General features: G+C 41.1%; 1 protein-coding gene across 1 annotated transcript in view; it reads left to right on the forward strand.

The window, feature by feature from the left end:
• JPH2 (junctophilin 2) overlaps window positions 1–22,531 on the forward strand; it is a 59,428-nt gene that overhangs the window by 36,006 nt on the left and 891 nt on the right. Inside the window, exons 3-4 of the mRNA XM_032218537.1 lie at window positions 10,236–10,354; window positions 20,775–21,640. Coding sequence (XP_032074428.1) covers window positions 10,236–10,354; window positions 20,775–21,640 — 985 coding nt within the window. The remainder of the gene's footprint in view (window positions 1–10,235; window positions 10,355–20,774; window positions 21,641–22,531) is intronic.

Consider the following 22,531-nt stretch of genomic DNA (forward strand, 5'->3'; position numbering starts at 1 on the left):
GAGCCAGTAATGTGATATTCTCTATTATGGAAAGTGGGTAAAGCATAAAAAGAATTAAAATGCACATGACAGAATCAGGAGAAAAAGAGAAAAGTCTGAAAAGTCTGAGAATGTTGGGTTTAATTTTAAATGAGATGGTATGTGTGTGTGTGTATCTGTGTGTGTATGTATCTGTGTGTGTATGTATGTATGTGTACATATATATACATACACACACATACACACACACATACACACATACACACAAACACACACACACACAAAGAGAAATGTTTAGAAAAGGAAAAGAGATGAAAATGAAGAGTCCCTCTACTAACCATCTTTACATGAATTGCTCATAGTGATCATTGGTTTGTAGGAGTAGAAAGATGATGCCTGAAAAGTTGAATTACAAAAGCCAGGAACATACTGCTAAATACTACGTATGCCCAATGCTTTCTTGCTGGAGAAAATTCAGGGAAGCTTTTTAAAAGAAATTTCTTGTACATTTTAAGGCATGTCTTCAATTATTTTATATTCTTAGAATATAACATAGGACAGGGTGTTAAAGAAAAAGGGCACTGGAATATCCCAGAGATTTCTTTCCTTTCTCCCCCAAACATGCCTGATACATTACAACACATGAAATGGTTTCATATTAGAAATATACAGGTTTCTTCTCCCTCCCACCCATCCAGCCAGGATGCATTCTGGGACTGCATTCAAGTGTGTGTAGAAATGTCCTTGGACTTGATCTGTAACTGTGAACAAGAGATAGAAAAATGCCTGAACAAGGGCCAGGAATAAAGAGATGGCATCATAAGAATACAATGAATTAGTTTTCTATATAACTTGCTGGGAGGCAAAGTGTAATTTGAAAACCTCTGATGTCATAGCATAATTGGTGAAGTGAGTTCAGTTCTAGAGAATTATAAACAATAACCATGGGGTGAGGAATTTACAGTGCAAATTGGATAAAGACCAAACTATGCTAATAGTGCCTGGCTATTCTTGTATTTTTTATTGTGTTAGCAATGGATTTAAGAATGATTGCTTTGCTCATGAGCTGGAAATAAATTGAATATCCAAAACAATCCCTAGCGAACAGGAATAAACTATCATTGCCGTAATAGAAGTTTTATATGCAGGGTAAAATTTCCCTACATTTTAGGAAAGGTAATTGTTGCTTTTAAAACTTTTATTTTCATGGGTGATTCATATTAGGCCTTTATACCTCATGCAAAATTCAATTTGAATTGGAGTTTGGATCAAATCAAATCATAAGAACTCATAAGATTTGGATTTTAAAACTTTAGTTTGTATTAGATTTTACTATAAATTATCCCTCCTTAGAGGTTGAATCTGAGATGCATTAATGAAGGGCCTTAGCAGACATGGAAACTAATGGGAAATTGGTACAGAAACAGGCCAAAATGAATTCCATGTTAACAAAATGGGAAAATAACCAACATTGTGTATCCATGCAGCATAAAAAAATGAGATGAAAAAATATCACACGTTGGTTCACAGTTTTCAGGGTTCAATTTTTAAAACTACTTCTGAAGAAATGCATATTTTGCTTTGTTCTGTCTGTCTTCATTTAACTGTGAATGACTGTTTAGATGGCATCCAAGCAGGGTTTGAGGAAGTTATTTTTGATCCAAATCTCATTTACAGTATTAAAAATGTGGTTACAGAAAAACCTGTGAAGAATATAAGAGGGACATATTTGTTGGTTTCCAATTACAACTGCTATGGATTCCATTTCATCCAAGCAAGAGAGAAGCCTATTCATTCCCCAAATGTGGTTTGGGATATATTTAAAGATGTCCTCCTCCCCCCCCCCCACACACACACAGTTGTGCCTTTTACATACAGCCAACCCATAGCACATCGGCTTTCCCTAGCCTACATGCCATCCAGTGACGTGCAGTGAGGATTATGGTTGGTGAGGCAAGAGTGCGACAGTGGCAAGAAGCAATGTCCCCGCCGCTGTGTCCGACAGGCCAGGAGTCTCGCGTTTATGTCAGACATAAATGTGAGACGCCTGTCGGACACAGCGGTGAAAACGTCCCTGCCACTACCGCGCTCCGCCGCCTCGCCCCCCGCCTCCTCCAACCCCCCCGCTGTGTCCGACAGGCCAGGCATCTCGCATTTATGGCGGACATAAACGCGAGACGGCTGGCCTGTCAGACACAGCGGCGAGAACGTCCCTGCCGCTGCGGCGCTCCGCTGCCTCGCCCCCTGCCTCCTCCGACCCCTCCGCTGTGAAGAAAGAAACACACGCACGCACACACACACACAAATTCCTCACAATAAAAAAATACAAATTAAATTACAATAATTTTGAATTCCCCCCCTCCCTCCGTCCGATCCACATACCTTTTCCAGCTGTGGATTTCAACTCTCCTCTTGTCCATACGCCATGATGAAAATGTAAAAAATTAAATAAAAGGCAACTTAGGCATAATTTGCTGCTGCCAGATCAGGAGGCAGAGAACCATGTGCCTCCTTTGCATAAGGAATTTTTTGCCTTTTAATCCTTGCTTAACTCTGAGCAAGGGTTAAAAGGTGAAAAATTCCTTATGCAAAGGAGGCCCGTAGTTCTCTCGCCTCCCCCTGCAGTTAGCACTAAGCAGACTCAGAGTCATCCACTGTGACTCTAGAGTCTGGCAGCAACTACCTTAGTCTTTTTCCTTTTAATTATTCTTTTCCTTTCCTCATGACACTGGTGAGGCCCCGCCTCTCCTGACTGCACGTCCCTGATGCCATCTAAAGAGAACCTCAGCTCCCAGAATCCCAATCAGCATAGCCTTGGCTAAGCTTTTTGGTATTTTTCATGTATATTGCACTATACATCAACAGTAAAGTAAAGGTAAAGATTCCCCTCATACATATGTGCTAGTCATTCCTGACTCTAGGGGGCGGTGCTCATCTCCGTATCAAAGCCAAAGAGCCAGCACAGTCCGAAGATGTCTCTGTGGTCATGTGGCTGGTATGAGTAAACACCAAAGGCACACGGAACGCTGTTAACTTCGCACCAAAGGTGGTTCCTATTTTTCTACTTGCATTTTTATGTGCTTTTGAACTGCTAGGTTGGCAGAAGATGGGACAAATAACGGGAGTCACTCCCATTGTATCTATACTGTATCTACAGTAAAATACGCAAAATTGGACAGTGCCCAAATTAGGAAAGGCTGTACTGTATTTTACAGCGATGAATTTTCTAGCTCTGTAGGAGATATATTACAGTAGACTGTTGAGGTGAGTTTTTTCTGATTAAAGATAATTCATATAAAAAGACTGAAAGATATATGTGTGCTCAAACTGCCTATTAAACTGTAGTGGAATATTTCTACAGCCAAGGAAAGATTCCAGCCAACAGCTATTGTTGAGCTATTATTCTTTAGACCAATTCTCCAACTAAATACCTATCAGATGTACTGAACTACAACTCTCATCACCCTGAGAAATCTGAAGCATGCCTGGTCTAGGCCAAGAATGAGTAGAATTAAAATTATAAGATGTACCTTGCTTTCCATAGGGTTTACCAGCTAGAGTCAAAGAAAGGAATGGGGACCTTCAGATGTAGCCAAAGAGGAAACATGACTCAGAGGATGAAGCTAACATCTAATCTAAACAATGAATTGTGAAAATATAAAGTGCACATATCAATATAATGCTGCATTCAAGTCAGTACAGATCAGAAATTGTCACGTAAATTTTAAAATTGGATAGCATATATTTACACAAATAACCTGATCAAGACAACCGATAATTACAGATAGAATTTGTGTTAAGCCATAGATTGCTTAATTGTGGTTTGTTGACTCACCTTTGGCTATGTTTTACAATGTTTATTGTTGCCTATCTACCAAGTAAATTGTAATGTGTGATCTCTTTCAGTCTTAACTTAACCAATTTCACAGGGCTATTATAAGAACCAAACAGGTATTAGGAATGGGAGAAGCAACCCTATTCCTGTTGAAGAAGTATAAGAAATAATAAGAAATAATGTAACATGAACCATCTTCCCTTCATATAAATATATTGGCAGTCTGCTTCACTTGTCCTAAAAACATTTCCTGATTGGCTGTTATACTGCTCCTTCGTTACCGCTGCACAGTATTTCTAGGGGTTGGCTTCAAAAATTGCAGCAACGGGTTCGCTGCCCCATTGCAGGGTGGGCATGGCCTAGTTGGCTTCCTGCACCATGGGGAAGGGGGGCTTTTTATGCCCTCCCCAGGCTCTGGAGACTTGCCTTGAGCCTCTGGAGGCCAGAAACAGGCCCATTTCTGGACTTCTGGAACCTCCGGTAGGCCTATTTCCCCCCCTCCCTGAGCCTCTGCATAGTCCCTGCATTTATTTGGCATGATGAACAGGCCGCGTGAAGAGTCCTGGGAGGGGAGGGGTGGAGTGGGAGGCACCAGCCAAGAGTGGGATTTGGGAGTTCGCCGAACTACGCAGAATCTTTGCTAGAGAATCGCCCGAACCTGTGCGAACCCCCAGCAGCCCACCCGATATTTCCCTTGCCTTCCTCAGAATTTTCACTTCCCTCACTGCATTATGAAAATCACTTCCTTTTTAGGAACAAGAAAATAACATTTAAAAGTATAAAATGTATATATTGTAACTTTCCATTCTATGTATTCATTCAGTTTGCCTTCTTAGCAAATAATTTCAGGTCCTATCTCTTTTAGAGCTGAGAATTCTATAGAATATTTTCTTTCTTGCTAAGTGCCTGATGTTGAGTGAAAAAACAAAAATCTTAATTTGAGTGCCTTCATCAACATATTTATGTAGTTTTTTAAGAGAGAAAAAATATTTGATTTGCCAAGGCCTTTTCCTGTGATGTTTTTCAATTTCTCAATCTATCTCATAATATAATTTCTCATTTCTGGGCACTCAGAAGAAGCAATTAATTATTCAGCCTCTTCTTCACTTAATGATCTGTGGAATTTCATAGTATTAAACTTCTTGTAGAGCTTGATTCATTTTTAATTATGTCAAAAAATAAAGCCTTGCCTAAATTGGAACATTCGATCCAGTGTTAATTAAGAGCTTCTGTGCAGGAAACTTTGATCCTTTAAAATGTCCACTATTCTGTGTCTGTCTCTTCATTAAATTACAGGAAAATAAAAATCAGATTTTTAATTTTAAGGACATTTTATTTATTTTTTATTTGTTAGTTTTACAAATGTATATGCTACCTCAGTTAGAGTCTCTGACCAGTTTTCAGTCTTGAAAATAATACCAAACATTATTTTAAAACATACAACCAAACTAAAATCATAATATACAAAGAAAAAGAAAAGCTGGATACTGAAGGAAGCAGCCATGGAACCTCACAATCCAAAGGCCTGGTGGAAAAGAAGGGCCTTAACCTCTTTCTGAAAAGAGAACAAGGTTAGGGCCCAGCGGTGGGATTCACTTACCTTCCCTACGGGTTCGCAAATGTGAACGCATGCACTCGCTTCGCTTGCACATACTACGTCGTGCTCACGCATTACGTCAGGGCAGGTGAGTGGAGCCTCCTACAGCCGCTGCTACTGGTTCACCTGAACTGTAGAGAACGGCTGAATACCACCTCTGATAGGGCCATCTTAACATCAGCAGGGAAAGATGTCCTATAGCAGTGATTGCGAACCTATGGCACGCGTGCCACAGGTGGCAAGTGGAGCCATTTGTCAGGGCACGCGAGGTGCTGCCCTGTCAGCTGGCCAGCGCGCATGTGCGCGCTGGCCAACTGAGTTCATCCTTTTTTAAAGCCGTTTTTCACCCTCCCCAGGCTCCAGAGGCTTTATAGGAGATTGGGGAGGGCAAAAAGAGCCTCCCCCGCCCCCTCCGGAGGCCCTCCGGAGACTTCATGAGCTTCCCTGAAGCCTCCAGAGCGCAAAAAAAAAACGGCCCTATGGGCAAACCGGAAGTTCAGGAACGGACTTCTGGTTTGGTCGGAGGGTTGCTTTGACTGCTCCGGAGGCTTCAGGGAAGCCTCCTGAAGGTCCCTGAAGCCTTTGGAGTGCTTAAAACGACCCTCCCTTAAAACGACCCCCCCCTGCGCTCCCCCCACTTATGGCACGTGAGCCAAAAAAGGTTCGCCATCACTGTCTATAGAGTTGAAGTGGCTACTGAGAAAGGCTGCCTTCAAATTCCCTCCCTCCTAACGGTCAGAGAATGGAACATTCTTCTGAACTGAAAGCACAGGACGATACTTTCAGGAGAGCCAGTTTGGTGTAGGGGAGAAGGTGCGGGCCTGGAAACCAAGGGACTGTGAGTTCTAGTCCCTCCTTAGGCATGAAAGCTGTCTGAGTGATTTTGGCCAGTCACACACACTCTGGGCAACCTACCTCACAAGATTGTAAAAGTGGGAGAAATAGGGAGGAGTATTAGTATGTCTGCCACCTTGAGTTGCTTATGAATCAAGAGAGGATAAAATCTAATACAGTAAATCTAATAATGGACAGGCTCTACTCAAAGAAAATGATTCCAAAAACAGCCAAGGACATAGAGAACTTTATAGCTGATTCTCAGCACTTTGAACTAAGCTTTGGGGGGAGAAATGCAATATCCACAAGACAAAGCTAAAATAGTTCTCTGATGCCAACAATGGGGTATTACATGTTGCAGCAATTTCCTTTTCCAAATAATCTTCAGAAGCAGCATCAAATAAGCACACTACAGTAATTTGAATGCAAGATAATTAGTGGCTGTTGCCAAAGTATTCTGTTCCAGAAATGTTTGCATTGGGGAAAACTTTTTCCTGGCCATAGCTATTCAAATAGGAGCCATAAATCCAGATAAATTTTTAGATCTGGTAAAATGCCACCTTGTCAAGAGCCGTTGTTGGAGCTACCATGGGGCTATGTGATTTGGGCACAAACAGCTGTCCCGTTTTGCACGAATTTAATTAGAGCTCAATTTCAAAATCAGGGATCCATATATTCAGTCCCCGCATAACATTCTGCAAATAATATTCAAAACACCTTTGATCCCCAAAACAGAAACAGATTCAGGAGCTCATGATTATATTTATTCAGAGACTAGACTATAGAATACTGCACCTTACTTTTAGCATTGGTTAAGCACCGATTTCATTTAACACAAATGTTAATCATCATGGATGAAGCTCATCTTTACTTTCATCCAAGAGAGAGTGTTCTGCCAAGGTAGATTATTGTAGATGTCTATGAAGTCCAGCATTGTATGGAAGGCCAAAAATTGTATCTATATCCCTCATCTGTATACTCAGAGACTGTATATGAGGTTAAACCAGTGGTGGAATCCTCCCGGTTTAACCTCCCGGTGATCACACGATTTTGCATTCCTGATTCTTAACCACCTAAGAATACTTAGCCTGCAATCAGAATTTACTGGAACTTGTATTTAGAAGTTTAAAATTCTGTATGCTTTTGCCCAGTTGTTTCTAGAATAGTGACAAGTATAGCTGATTTTGCCCTGCTGTGATCTATTCTACTGTTTTCCTTTGAAGAAATAAAAGGCAACACAAGATATTGTTTTTAATTATCTTGTGCTGCATGCTCTGGGCACTTTACATCCAACACTAGTTCTTCAAGCACAGAAAAGACATAAATATGTCACCAGGCCTCCCACAGCCTACAGTAGAATTAATCACACTGATTATGCACTTCCAAAAAAGGAGATCCTCTGTCTACTTACAACTTCTTGGAGGCCTTCTGTGTATTGTCAAGGCTTAAAATTGCCAATTTTGATCTCATCAGCTAAGTTGTCTCCAAATACTTAAGGAGACAGAGTGCTTTGAACAGGACACCAGGATGCTAGAAATATTTCCACATAGGCTTGCCTTCAAAGGATATTGTGCATCTCTGAGTGGGTTAACCAAAAAGCTAATTGTTTCAGTTCCAAAACACTGCATGTTACATGTTGGCATTTGTGCATCACAAAAAAACCCACAAAACCCATTATTCTCCAGTGTGTTGCTAGGAGAATCCAAACATGGGTTGACTTCTGTCTTTCTGACCAGAGACTGAGTTGTCAAAGTTTAAGCCACGCCGCCTCTGCTCATCTGAGCCCAGTTTTTTTGACTCAGTCTAGCCTAGAGAGACGTGAAAAACTTTGCTCTGATATTCAGAGTGAGCAGAAGTCTTCTTAGCTTGGATCCTCTTAACAATATTGGAATCTGACAGCTTCACAGAAGAGTAGGCACAGTGAAGGTTTTTGCTGCCATGCGGCATTTCAGCTATTCCCCCACTGCAGCTATTGGTGAGTGCGCTGCTCCCCCGGTCCACCGGTATGACCCCCACCATCCCAGGACATAGAGAAGAGAGGTAGCAACAGCACTGAGCATTTGGGGCTTCTCCATGTATTGCGGTCACCTGCCTCCAAGGATATTGCCGTCGGTGTGTGCGGTGGTCTCCCTGGTCCGCTGGCACAACCACCACCACCCGAACTAGTGAAATCCCTCAGTGGAAGCTCCAGAGCCACTGCCCAATTTTGGTGGGGGTCATACTCCGAGGATTGTGGCTCTCCTACTGGCTCCCGACGAGTCGCCTTTGCTGGTTTTGAGATAATTGTTTCAGTTCCAAAACACTGCACATTACATGTTGGCATTTGTGCACCACAAAAAAAACCCCATCATTCTGGTTATCAAGGAGCCTTTTTGATATGGGGTGCCATTGGCATACAGTTTTATGTTGTTTTTATTTTTTTAAAAAACTTTAATTGGAGTTTAGGCATAGAAATGTTTTTGAAGGTTTTGCTTTATCATGTAATGTAAAATTGACTTGTGGAATTCACTGTCACAAGAAGTGATGCAAGTCATTCAGATGGCCTTAAAAGATAATTAGCTGCGTCCTAGAGGTGCATTTTCAGGAGGCAAGTGGACTTTCTTGTTTTTTCTTTGCTGTGATGGCTAAATATTATGTCCAGGTCAAAACTAGAATGGTTTTGAATAGTTTTTCAAGTAACAGAATTCAAGGGTCATTGCCTCAAATCCTGCTTGTGAACTTCTCAGGTGAATCAATTTAGCCAGTACGGATGCTAGATTTCATTGGCCACTATCAGTTCTATTAAGACTCTTCTTGCATTATGTTTCATATATTGTATAAATCTTGAGATATATTTTGTAGTGAAGATAACTATGGATTGGTCTTGCTTGTTTGCAAGTTTATAAAATTTACTTATTTACCTGAGCAGGAGGTTGGACTAGAAGATTTCCAAGGTCCCTTTGTACTTTCTTACTCTGTCATTCTTATTCTGTTTACTAAAGCAGTCATTGTAAGTATGGCAGGAGAGGAAGAAATAACAGCTGGAATAAAAATTGGAGCTTTAAAAAATCTGGTATATAAACAACATACTTTCTTAACTGAAAGTAAAGAAGATTTAAAAGAGTACATTGGGAAAGTAAAAATGGAAAGTGAATATTAAGAAAACAAAGATAACATCCTCCAATATGTATAGAACATTGATAGAAAAGATGGTAGTTTGTTTTTGATTCAAGAATAGGTAAAGATGGACAGCATGTAGCAAAGGTCTTTCAAGATTTAAAAAAATTGCAAGTATTGGGAGCAATTATTTTAGATGTATAGTTAATAAATGAGACAATCTAGAAAAAGTAATTGGCTATCAATGCATTTCTTGAAGCCGTGGAATAGTCCCTGTTCATGTTAGAATGACCACTTCAAAAGGAGTAGTAGGCACATTCTATAGCCGTGATGGCGAACCTATGGCACGTGTGCCACAGGGGGCACGCAGAGCCCTCTCTGCGGGCACACCAGCCATCGCCCAGCCCAACTCCACTGCACATGTATGTGGGTCAGCTGGTGTTCGGATCTCTGTTGCCACAGGGCCTTCACCAATCTCTGCAGATCGGGGAAGGCACAGGAAGCAGGAATGGAGAAGAAAGCCTGGGCGTGCTGGGGAGAAACAGCTCAAATCTGGGAAGGCATGGGAGGAAGGAATGGAGGGGGAAGTCTGGGTGTGCTGGGGAGAAACTGCAGAGACTGCAAGGGTCCTGTGTCCCCCCCCAATGCCTGTTTTAGGCTTGAAAAGCTGCCTGCTAGAAGTCAAAATGGGGGGCATGCACAAGGGGGGAATCCGCAGGAAATGCGGGCACCTGCATGGGAGGGTACTTGCATTGCATTTTGGGAATTGGGGCACACACACGTGCATTTGTGGGGGTGCGCGCACACTTCGGGCACTCGGCACCAAAAAGGTTAACCATCCCTGTTGTATAGTATCTCTCTATACTAAATACTACAATGATGTTCTGTTCACAGGACTGCCCATGCCAAAGCCAAGTCAGAAGGTGCAGAACAATCAGCTATAGCAGCTAACAATGAATCCATGTTAGCCAGGTCGATGGCCAGAGAATTGTCTCCAGACTTCTATCAGCCAGGTAAGAAATGAAGAGTCCTTCATCCTAGGTTTTAATTACTGACTTTCATCTACACAAAGGCTGGTAAGCAGTGTAAAACCAACAAACAAGTTAACATTTTCCATATATGACAATACGGAATGTGAAGATTGTACAAAAAGCAGCCGTCTCCATAACCTTTAGTGAAGCTGCTGAGAAACAGCCTGAGTCATTGTCACTATTTTTCTGGTCTACCATTCCAGGGGTTCCTTTTAGTTCTGCTTGAGTCCAGACCATTATTTCAGCAGTGTATCTTTTGACTGGAATTGCCCAGATGTTAATTGCCTTGATGGTATTTCCGCCACTGAATTTGGACTTTTCACACTCATGATGTGAAAAACCTCTAACCTTCTTGACTTCAATGTGCTTGATATTGTCAACTTGAAGGATTTCCCCCTATTTTCCCCTTATTGATGATAAAGGTGGCGCATTTGTGCAGTCCAAACTCCATTCTAATATTTATTTATACTGCTATACATCTATTACTTTATATATTATTATCCATGCATTACCAAGTAATAAACGTAATGTCCAAATGAGGTCTAAAATTAACCAGCTGTGTCACTAAGTCAGAAGAAAGGTCACAGCTAGGGATTGCTTGGAGTTTAGAAGACAGAATGTCTACTAGAAAAAAGAGAAATCAATTTAATAGTGGTGTGAGAGCCTCTATTGTATGCTCATTTCGTGTATTTGCAAAACAATTTTATTCAGCCATTCAGACTTTCATTCAATCAAACCCTGGATGAATATCCACAGCCCTGGAGATTTCACTACTCGTAATATTGGGGTGGAAAGGGCTTATCAACATTTTGCTACTATTTTCTCATATTTTATCATGCAGTGTTAGCTCATTTTGGGTAATTTTGTTTCCATTATTCTTTTCTACAAGTAAAATGAAATAGATGAACATTTCCTAATATGTATACATCTTTGGTTGCTTTAGCCTAGATCCATTTTATTACATTTATACTTCTAAATATTCATGCCACTTATTTGTATCCCCCCCCCCCCCCGCATGTATTTTGCTCATCCAGGACCCTAGCATTCTTTCCAAAATTGATTGCCAATGGTCTGTGAAGCTGCAATCTCATTTGCACTTGTCTGGTAATAAGGTTACTGAACAAAGTCAAGTTTACTTTTGAAAAATCAAAAGCAAATGTGTACTGTTAATCTACTATTTTATCTGCCGTGCTAAAGGAGGAGTCAAATAGCCGGTAGTGATCTCCGAGCATACCTCCCTGCCAACTATTCTGTATGAACATGGCTAATGTCTTTCGTAAGATAGAAGAAGCATATATTTTATTAGAAAAATGCTACCCGGTTTTATCAGAAAAACTATAGCCACAAAATAACACAGCAACTTTTCTTTGCGGTGAAAGAAAACAGATATTGATTCCAATATCCTGCTTGATTCTAGTTTCTGGTATTTTCAAACTTTAAGGCTTTAGCTGAACTTTTCTCTGAAATAGTTTTAAATATACAATATGAATGACATTTACAAATTGATACACATTCCTTGTCCTAACCAGTATGTTTGTGCCCATACATAAGGAAACTTTTGGCATTTAATCAGCAAATGAATGGTCTATGTTTTAATTCAGAATTCCCCAGTCTTCCCAGCTTTGCGGACTGGTGGGAGAGGTGGAGAGGAGATGGTTATTTGCAAGTGACTAGCAAGTGCGCGCATGCGTGCAGCTCCATTTGCATGAGCAGCGTGTTTGCACACCTGCCACTCATGTAAGTAGTGTGTGCGTGCATACGCTGCAGATGTGGGTTGCTGCTGGTTTGGCCTGATTCAGCCAAACTGGTAGTGGAATTCAGATGTGGGTCGCAGAACCGCCAGTGACACAGGCCTGACATGCCCCTGAGCTGGTTCCCTCACTGCTGCTTGGGTGCTGCCATTTTGAATTTTGGTGACTGTGTGTGCGCAGTTCACTGTAAATTGTTCTGTGCATGGGCACAGAACAATTTACATTGAAGAATGCATAAGTTGCAAACTGGCAGTAACACCAGCAGCAACCCACCCCTGATACGCTGGGCCGCTGTATGTGCAAGTGGGGATGTGCATATATGCACTCAACCGCCATTCCCGCAGCCTGGTTGCAAACAGCCTACTAATGGGCTGTGGGCCAGAAGTTGAGAATCTCTGTTTTAATTGATTCATCAAAGGGGGAAACCATGATTTGTGTGCATTTTCGTCATTCATTCAGAGCTGGAAAATGTTGCGAACTTCATTGCAAAGACCACAGATGGTTAGTCTGCTGAGGGCTATTTTGAGAACTCTGAGCAACTGGTAAAATAGCTTCCAAACAGTCTGCTTGAATCCAGAAATAAATAACCCTGAATGGGTCTTTTTAGGACTGACAGGTGCCTGTAGGCCAAGCAAGCTGGCTAAAATAAAGCTCTTAGGTGTCTCTTCTTCCTGCCCCACTTTAGTACAAGCAGCCAGCAGTATGAAAATCAAACTTTCCAGATGCATAGATGGTTGCAGGGGTGGGTTCTGGATTCTTTTACTGCTGGTTCACTCAGGGATGTACTTCGGGCACATGTGCACTTGATGCACACTACATGCGCAAGTAGTGAAAAAATGCTTCTGCACATCCGCAGACGCAAAAAACAAGATTGCCGATAAAACCAGTTCGGAGATGTGGGCAGCCAAGTTACTACCTATTTGCCCGAACTGGTCCGAACTGGTAGGAACCCACCTCTGGTTTGTTGCCTGAAATGGTGCAAGTTTATTTAGTAATCAGTTCCTGTAGCATCAGATGGCCATAATCCCAATAAAAATGCACAAGAACTTGAGGTTAGCATATTGCATATATTTTATAATGTTCTCTATATCTGCAAAGCCTTTTTCTTTATTTTGGCTTTAATAATATGAATCTTTCATGTCTTGACACTGTTGGATATTGATTGCAGTGATGTACTGCATTCCAAGCAGAGGTTTGAAATTGAACAATATGATAAGAACAACCTGGCTGGATCAGAATAAAGGCTCTTCTAGTTCCCACAATTGAGTAACCAAATGCTGAAGTAAGACTGCAAGGCGTACCTGCCTTGCTTTTTCTTCCTTGCCTGAATTCAGCAATATCTCTTCAGAAATACTTTTCTTCAAAAGGTATAACAGAATAAGAGCAAATCATCCAATGTCCTCCTTGTGTTTTGGAGTACAGTGTCTCCCATAGGTTCTCACTGACCATGTTGAATGAGGCTAGTGGGAACTTATCCATAATTGCTTGCCCCTGATATTGGAGTAACCCAATAGTACCCTTCATGATTACTAACCACTGATACCAAACTATAATTTTTTATTCCTAGGATCTAGCGCCCGTCAGTTGCAATAGCAAATTCTGGAATGTAATTACTGGTAGTCCTTAACTTCTTTAGTGACTGTGTAAAATTACAACACACTGAAAAGACTTATAACCGATCCTTGCACTTACAACTATCATAGCAGCTCCTGATCACATGATCAAAATTCAGGCACTCGGTGATTGCAAGTATTTACAATGTTTGCAGCATCCTGGGGTCAGGTGCTCACAATTTTCAACCTTCCTGGCGGACGTGCATCAAACAAAGTCAATGGGGGAAGCTGGATCCACTTAATGACCTCATGATTCACTTAACAACTGCAGCTTAAAAACTGTGCCAAAAAAGGTTGTGCAGTTGGATGCAACTCATTCTGTTGCTTAGCTCATGCTCTTTTCACCTGCTTCTATCTGCCAATGTACTTAATTTCCACCACTCTTCTTTTCAGTGTTAAACCGAAACATAGTGTTATTCCAAGGAAGATGGTGGAGAAAATGAATTGTTGCCTGCAGAGCCAACATTTTTCACGGAGAATTTAAAGACTGGGTTTGGGGCAGTGAGGCACTTGAGGAATAGCTGCAACAGAAAATGCTATTACAAAATAAAAATAAAGAAAATATTTGGGGAACTACTTCAATAAACTTTTTGTTGTTGACATTTTAAAGTACAATATTTAGCTCATTTTACTTTACACAAAGACGGAGGCAGACCTGCATTTTAGAACTTTCATTATTATCCCTATTTTCGCTCTGACATCTTAAAAGGAAGGCTGTTGTATGTTGAACTTTCCTTAGATGTTAGCTTGATATACAATTTCCGGTTCAGATATATCCCAGAAAAATTCTACAATCTGATTTCCCTAATTGCTTCAATTAATCTCAGTGGCCTTTCCTGTCACAGTATAGGCTAAGCTAAACAGGTCTTGACTTCCAGAAAATGCTACTTTTGCTTCAGCAGAATTTTTCAGAATGATAAGCAGCGATTGCTGTCACAGGATCCAGGTGCACAATCATTAAATTACTTGATGAAAGCAACCCGTTTCCATTTCTAGTAAATCTGGGAGGCGAATTCTTATCATTTTTCAAACTCATTTTTTTGATAAAGTAGCAGAAGCAGCTTACCATGATTATCATACATACCTAGTATTTTATACATGTACACATATAGAACAGATGCAACAATATCTGTTCGCTAACAGAATCTATATTGAATGCTCGTGCTGGGCTGCTGTGGACATTGTGTAGTGTGATTATTTCCACCATATATATGAAAATAGTAGCCTTTTTAATATTTGCCTATCATAAAGTGCTTCTGCCTACTTGATGCATTTTGCCAGAGTGTATATGCTCCAGATTCCCACTCTTAAATGCTGCCATTTATGTGATCAAGGAAGTCTGCCTTCAGATGGCTCAATACCCACCTCTCAAACAAGATCTCCTCAGAGATATGAATGGCAACCACTTTCCTTGGGTTCCAGAAAACCCTTAAACCTGGCTCTGGTCTAGGTGTGTTGACGGGCCCCTGTCAGGGTTTATTGTTACCATTATGTTTTTCGTCTGGGTTCGTGATGGCGAACCTATGGCACATATGCCACAGGTGGCACGTACCACCCTCTCTATGGGCATGCGAGCCATCACCCTAGTTCAGTCCTACCACACATGCGCACGTGCCTCCCACCGGCTGGTTATCATATCTCTGTCGCGCATGGGGGGAGGGGTGCATGTGCATGCACAGGGGGACGAGTCACATGTAGGTTCCCATACATATGTGTGTGGAGGTCACATGAAGGGGGCCCGCACAGGGATGTATGGGGATGCACGTACATGCGTGGGGTTCAGGGAATATGCAGGGGGGTATGTCAGCTCCGGCGAGGCCAGAGGCTCGGAGCTGCCATTCGGGGGGGGGGGGGACTGGGCCAGCTGCCAAGACTTAGGCTTACCACATAGAAATTTCCCTCCTCCACAAGCAGTCCAGCTGAGAACTCTGCAAAGCTCTTCATGACTGACTGCCGGGAGGTTTCCACTGAGAACATTCTAGAACAGTTAACTGACTGAGAACAATCCATGATTGATTGCCATGTGGTTTTCATTCTGAGTCACGAGGTGATAGATGTGCACGTGCGCAGGGGTGGGGTTCAGCCTGATTTCCAAGTAACTATAAAAGGTGGTAGGTTGCACCGGATGTCAGCTCTGACAATTTATTCATTGCCTTAGTGCTTTGTTAGTCAGTTCGTGCTGTAGGAAGATAAACTGCATTTTCAAACCGTCTCTGTGTTTGGCTGTTGCCATTAACCCTTCAGAACCTGATAGGACCATACATGCATGTGCAGGGGTGGGGTGCATGCGCAGGGACTGCATGTGCATTGCATTTGGGGGGATCGGGCGCACACACACACCTTCGTGCATGCGCACATTTGCTTTGGGCACTTGGTCTGGAAAAGTTAGTTATCACTGGTCTGGGTTGTATGGGTTGTTTATGTTTTTAACTGTTTTTACAGTTAAAAATCTATTACTTTGTATTTTGTAAGACTATTTGAATAGGCAGCCATAACAAACTTAAATAAATAATAATAATTCAAACTTACGACAGTGTCTAGTCATTATTCCTTTTGGAAAAAAAACATGGGCTCTTCCATTGGAGAAGAAGAACATACTGGTATTATTTTCTCTCAAACAATAGTAGAAAAGTAGAAAAGGTTTAGCAAATAATAGAACAACATTGTATGAAAGAAACTTTTCTTCCTCCTACCCTTCACATTTTAAATTGAAGTATAGTCTAAAGGTGTTGCCCTTAATACATTGTATAGTCGGAATAAAAATTAACACTTTAGGTTTTTTCAAATTTTGGGAAAGAACATATGAATAGTAGGGTAGGTATGGGAGATGCTGTTGTAATATATTATTTTTAAATATATTTTGATTTTTTTTGTACTTACATTCTTTTTTTTGTTATAGTTTTTAAAAGGGGTATAATAGTGCAACATTAATATAACAATAGTACAATACAATACGATACAAAAGCAGAGTTAGAAGGGACCTTGGAGGTCTTCTAGTCCAACCCCCTGCCTAGGCAGGAAACCCTATACTGTTTTAGACAAATGGCTATCCAACATCTTCTTAAAAACTTCCAGTGTTGGGGCATTCACAACTTCTGGATGCAAGTTGTTCCACTGATTAATTGTTCTAACTGCCAGGAAATTTCTCCTAAGTTCTAGGTTGATTAATTTCTACCCATTGCTTCTTGTTCTACCCTCAGGTGCTTTGGAGAATAGTTTGACTCCCTCTTCTTTGTGGCAACCTCTGAGATATTGGAACACTGCTATCATGTCTCCCCTAGTCCTTCTTTTCTTTAAAATAGACATACCCAGTTCCTGCAACCGTTCTTCATATGTTTTAGTCTCCAGTCCCCTAATCATCTTTGTTGCTCTTCTCTGCACTCTTTCTAGAGCCTCCACATCTTTTCTTCATCATGGTGACCAAAACTGAATGCAGTATTCCAAGTGTGGGCCTTACCAAGGCATTATAAAGTGGTATTAAGACTTCACGTGATCTTGATTCTATCCCTCTGTTTATGTAGCCTAGAACTGTGTTGGCTTTTTTGGCTGCTGCTGCACACTACTGGCTCATATTTAAATGGTTGCCCACTAGGACTCCAAGATCCCTCTCACAGTTACTACTATTGAGCAAGGTACCATCTATATTGTATCTGCATTTCGTTTTTCTTGCCTAAATCTAGAACCTTACTTTTTTCACCATTAAATTTCATTTTATTAGATAGTGCCCAATGTTCAAGTTTGTCAAGATCCTTCTGTATCTTAAGCCTGTCTTCTGGAGTGTTGGCTATTCCTGCCAACTTGATGTCCTCTGCAAATTTGATGAGTTCCCCATTTATTCTCTCATCCAAATCATTGATGAAGATGTTGAAGAGTACTAGGCCTAAAACAGAGCCTTGGGGTACTCCACTGGATACTTCCCTCCATGTAGATGCAGTTCCATTGAGGACTACACATTGAGTGCAATTGGTCAGCCAGTTACGAATCCATCTGGTGGTGATGCTGTCCAACCCACATTCTTCTACTTTATCTAGTATGGGGTCTACCTTATCGAATGCCTTACTGAAGTCCAAGTAAACTATATCGACAGCATTCCTCTGGTCCACTAATTTTGTCACTTTGTTAAAGAATGCAATAAGATTAGTCTCGCATGGTCTATTTTTGACAAACCCATGTTGGCTTTTGGCTATTACTTTGTTTACTTCTAGGTGGTTGCTAATTCATTGCTTGATTATAAATAGTGTTTGTTATTTTCAATGGGCCAGATTGGTAAATAAATGATCATACAAATAAGCAAAATTACAGGTTTGGTCACATTTAGGCAATCATATATCAACTTATTAAGGCAATGAATCGTGTAGGCACTTTACTTCTTTCTTCAGATGAATTGAAAAATAAAAATGTAATTTATTAACCATATATTTGGGTTTTATCTGGCTATGTCTGAATGGTTTCAATAGGGTATTTAAATCATTGTTTGAAGTTTTAATATATTGGATTGTTTATATCTTGGTTTAATTAGATGAGAAAAAGTTCTCCAAATGGAACTATTCTGTTCTAAAGTTTTCAATTGACAGTACTTATTTATTGACATAAATAAAATATATACTATTGCAGATGAAGTAGAATTTCAAGGGAAGATATTGTACCCAAACAAAACAAAAACTACATTTTCTATTATTTATACCAGTTCATGCAGAGATCTTATAAAATCTACGTGATTGAGAACTAGGATAGAAAACTTTTCGGAGTTCTAATTCATATTCAATTGTAATTTATAAAACTGAAAGCAATTTAAATATAAATTGTAAAATAGATGTAAAACCATTATTCAATCTCTGTTACATTAACTCTGTCAGTTATAAATGTTACTTAATGGTGTCTGAATGTTGGAGGAAATACATACACAAAAGATGATTGAACTGGCGTAGAATCTACATTTGTAATGCAGACTGATTTAAAAGTTAAATTTGAAGATTTTTCTGATCTTTGGTTTAAGACAAGAAACTTCTTCCCGTATTAGCTATACTCATAAATCGTATCTTGCTGATTAAAACTAATTACTTGGTTCACATTATAAGCATGTTCAAAGTTGTGGGGGAAGGATATAAGAGCAGTGGAGAAAACCAGATTAATTTTGCCTAGCCTATAAATAATAATGTAACCCATGGCAATGGGAAGGCAGATACTATAGAATGAAATGAGAAGAAGACAGAGTGCAACCTGAACCCAGAAGTCACCTTCTGTAACTAAGTCAGGTCAATTTCTCCAGTGCTTCCAATAAGATCTTGATGTCACAGGTGGATGATCTTATTAGTAAGCAATGCGCCCATCTGACAGCTCACTTTACATTAAGGACAAATCTCTACTGATTCTTTTTCCCATCAATCTTTATATAGAAGTTATATCCCTAAGAAGATATACAAGTGATGTATCTCTATTTCATTTATTTCATTTCATTTATTAAATTTATAGGCCGCCCAATCCCGGAGGACTCCGGGCGGCTTACAACGAAAGAAGAAAAGAGAAAAGCAAAATAAATAAATAAATAATAGTTTAAAATTCACAACACACATATGTTCTAATCGGGGCTGGACCTTAACACCAAGGTCAACAGTCCCAGGCCTGCCGGAACAGCCCGGTTTTAACGGCTTTCCTGAAGGCCATGAGAGTGGGTAAGGTCCGGACTTCTGGGGGTAGCTGATTCCACAGGGTCGGAGCAGCCACAGAGAAGACTCTCCTCCAGGGGCCCACCAGCCGACACTGTCCGGCTGACGGTATCCGAAGGAGGCCCACCCTGTGGGATCTTATCAGCTGCTGGGAGGTCTGTGGCAGTAGGCGGTCTTGCAGATAGGCTGGTCCTAAGCCATGTAGGGTAATAACCAACACCTTGAATTGCGTCCAGAGACCAATTGGCAGCCAGTGCAGCTCGCGGAGGACAGGTGTAATATGGGTGTATCTTGGTACACCCAATATCGCTCGCGCGGCTGCATTCTGGACTAGCTGTAGTCTCCGAATGCTTTTCAAGGGTAGCCCCATGTAGAGCCCAGATAAACAGCTAGGCAGAGATTATTTATTAGTAGGGCTATCATATCTGCGTTGAAAACTCTGGGCGATCACTAGATTGTTTCCTGTGATTGTATGGTTTTTATATTACTTGCAGGTGTTGTGGCACGCTAGCGGCCAGCAGAGCTGGAAGCAGATTCGGACAGTGAGGAGGTTGGGGAGGAACATGAGCCAGTCCCGGAGTCTGGGGAAGGCTCTGATGAGGGCTCTGCGTCGGAGGCAGAGATGGGACCAGGGCTGTCTGACAGTTATCAGCTGCTTTCAGAGTCAGACATGAGTGAGGCAGACGAACAGCTGGAGCATGTTCCCGGTGTGCGCATGCGCAGAGCTGCCAGACAAAGAAAGGGGCTAAGGAGCAAGGGTTGACTTGGGAGTAAAATCACAGGTGGATGGTGAATGGCCCCTCCCATAGAGAATAAAAGAGGAGAGAAAGGGGAGAGGTGTTTGCAGGAGAGAATTAGTTCATTCCTGCGTTCTTGCCATGTATTGTGGAGTCTGAAAGATATCAGCCTGGCCACTCTCCAAGCCTAATAAAGGTCGGACTATCTTGAAAGACTGTGAACTATCTTGAAAGACCATGGGCCGGAACTTTGCTGGAGAGGAATTCACTGTAAATTAAATAAAAGGGGTTTATCGGGACGGGGACTCGGCATCATGCTGCTGGGGAAACCTAGGTCAGAACAGCAGGTCTCCAGCAGGCTATACGAAACTAATGATATAAAAATAATTTAAATAATGTCTCATTGAACAACAGCAGGTTGACTTAATCTACTCATTTCTCTTTGGCACAGCATGGACAAAATGATGACTCAGCCTTCCTTTAATTAATCCATTTCATGGTGGGGTGAGGTTTCCCATTCATAGATCTAGAGCTATGGCAAGGCTAAACCTGACTAACTACCAGCCACAAACTTACAAGTGTGAGAGAAATTTAATGACCTTTTGATAATGTTTAGAATTTCTTTTTCTTATTAGGACCTGAATATCTGAAGAGGAGGCTACTCCAGGAACTCATGGAAAATGAGGAGAATGTGGAGCATATACAAGAAACACCCCCTGTTGAAGAGACATCTCCAGCAACACCTCCAGAAAGCCCTCAAGGTGATGAGCAGGAGTTTATGAAACCTAAGGAGAGTCCAGCTCCAACTCCATCACCATCTGGCACACCACCCGAGGCCAAGCGTGCTAAGCAGGGTTCTCAGAAAGATGGTTTTCTCAGCCCCGGGAACTGGAATGGAGATCATACCAAGAATGGGAATTATACAGGAAGTAGACCCAACACATCTTCTAGTGCTCTACTGGCACCAGCGGAGAAGTCAGGAAGTAACATCAGATCTGCTTCTCAGAGCCCCAGCCGTCCTAGCCATATGAAGATTGCTACTGATAGGATGGAGATCAAGCCTCTTGAAAGGATACAGATAGAAGGTGAAGTTAAATTATTTGAGGGGTATCACAGTTATGCTGTTCGTACCTCTCCAGTTACTCCCCCGTTGGATAATGAAGAAGAGCCATTCTCGGACTCCACATTTCCTACTATGTCAAAATCCCTGGAGCCAGAATCTGATGTGAAAGCAGTGGATCACAAATTAGAGCTAGAAAAGAGGGAAAGTACACCTGTCACTCAACACGAACCAGGTCACAAAGAGAAAAAAATAATCAAGACAGAATCTAAGCTTGAGCCCAAACAACATCCACCTGAGCCTAAAGTGGAAGAGAAAGTAGAAGCCGTGAGCGAAACCAAGCCTGAAGCCAAGATGGTAGCTAAAACTGAGCCCAAGACTCTGGTGAAAAAAGTTTCTCCACCAGAAGCAGCCACAAAAGAAGTGGTAGAGAAAGAAGAGGTAAATTGGTTTTGTCTTCACAGCATGGATAGTTTTTCATTTCGCAGGTCTGATTAGGGAGAGGAGAGTAATAATATGATATCCATTTTCTAAATTTTCCACTTGCTGCTAATATTTGCGTGAAAATAGGGTCAGTGCATGAACATTTTGTCCTTTTTTGGAAAACTGCACTTTATTTATTTATTAACTATATGCTGCCCATCTTGCCTAGGTAAATTGATACTTTGATCTTGGTAAATTGATGCGTTGATCTTGGTTAAAAAATTGTTTTAAAAGTCCAATATTTCAGTGTGACTTGAGTTTCATGAAACTAGTACAACTGAGAATGGTGTTTAAAAACAGTTTGCACCACAACAAATTCCTGCACAACATCTGATGTCCAGGAAAAAGTATCCACAGTACTATACTTAGGATTTCCTGGAAAATTTACCTATGAAAATCTTTTCAGCTTTAATTTAGTTATGGTGTTTCCAAGGAGCAAAGGTCAATGAAGAGATTATTTAGATTTGAATCCTTCTTTTCCTTCAGGAACTCGTAATGTTCCCTCTTCCAAACATATCCCATTATGTAGGAGCACTTGGGCTAGGAAGTATTGATCAAGTTCATAGATGCCCAATAAGTTTATGTAGCAACTTACTTCCAATAACTTAAGCATACATTACACCAATTTCTTCCCCTAAAAGCCAGGTAAGCAACATGGGAAAAACACTCCCCAGGCTATTTAGACTACATTAAATATGTTTCAGTTCAGTACATGTGTTAGCAAGTCCACCAACGAGGAGTTAGAAGTGGTAGTCACTAATATATGTTAGTGTTCTCTGTGTGGCTGGGAGGAGTATAACATTTCCTTTGAGTCAAGTTTAATTCCAGTCAATTTCTTAGACCTATCCA

This window comes from Thamnophis elegans, chromosome 5 (assembly GCF_009769535.1).
Source record: "Thamnophis elegans isolate rThaEle1 chromosome 5, rThaEle1.pri, whole genome shotgun sequence".
Classification (NCBI taxonomy): domain Eukaryota; kingdom Metazoa; phylum Chordata; class Lepidosauria; order Squamata; family Colubridae; genus Thamnophis; species Thamnophis elegans.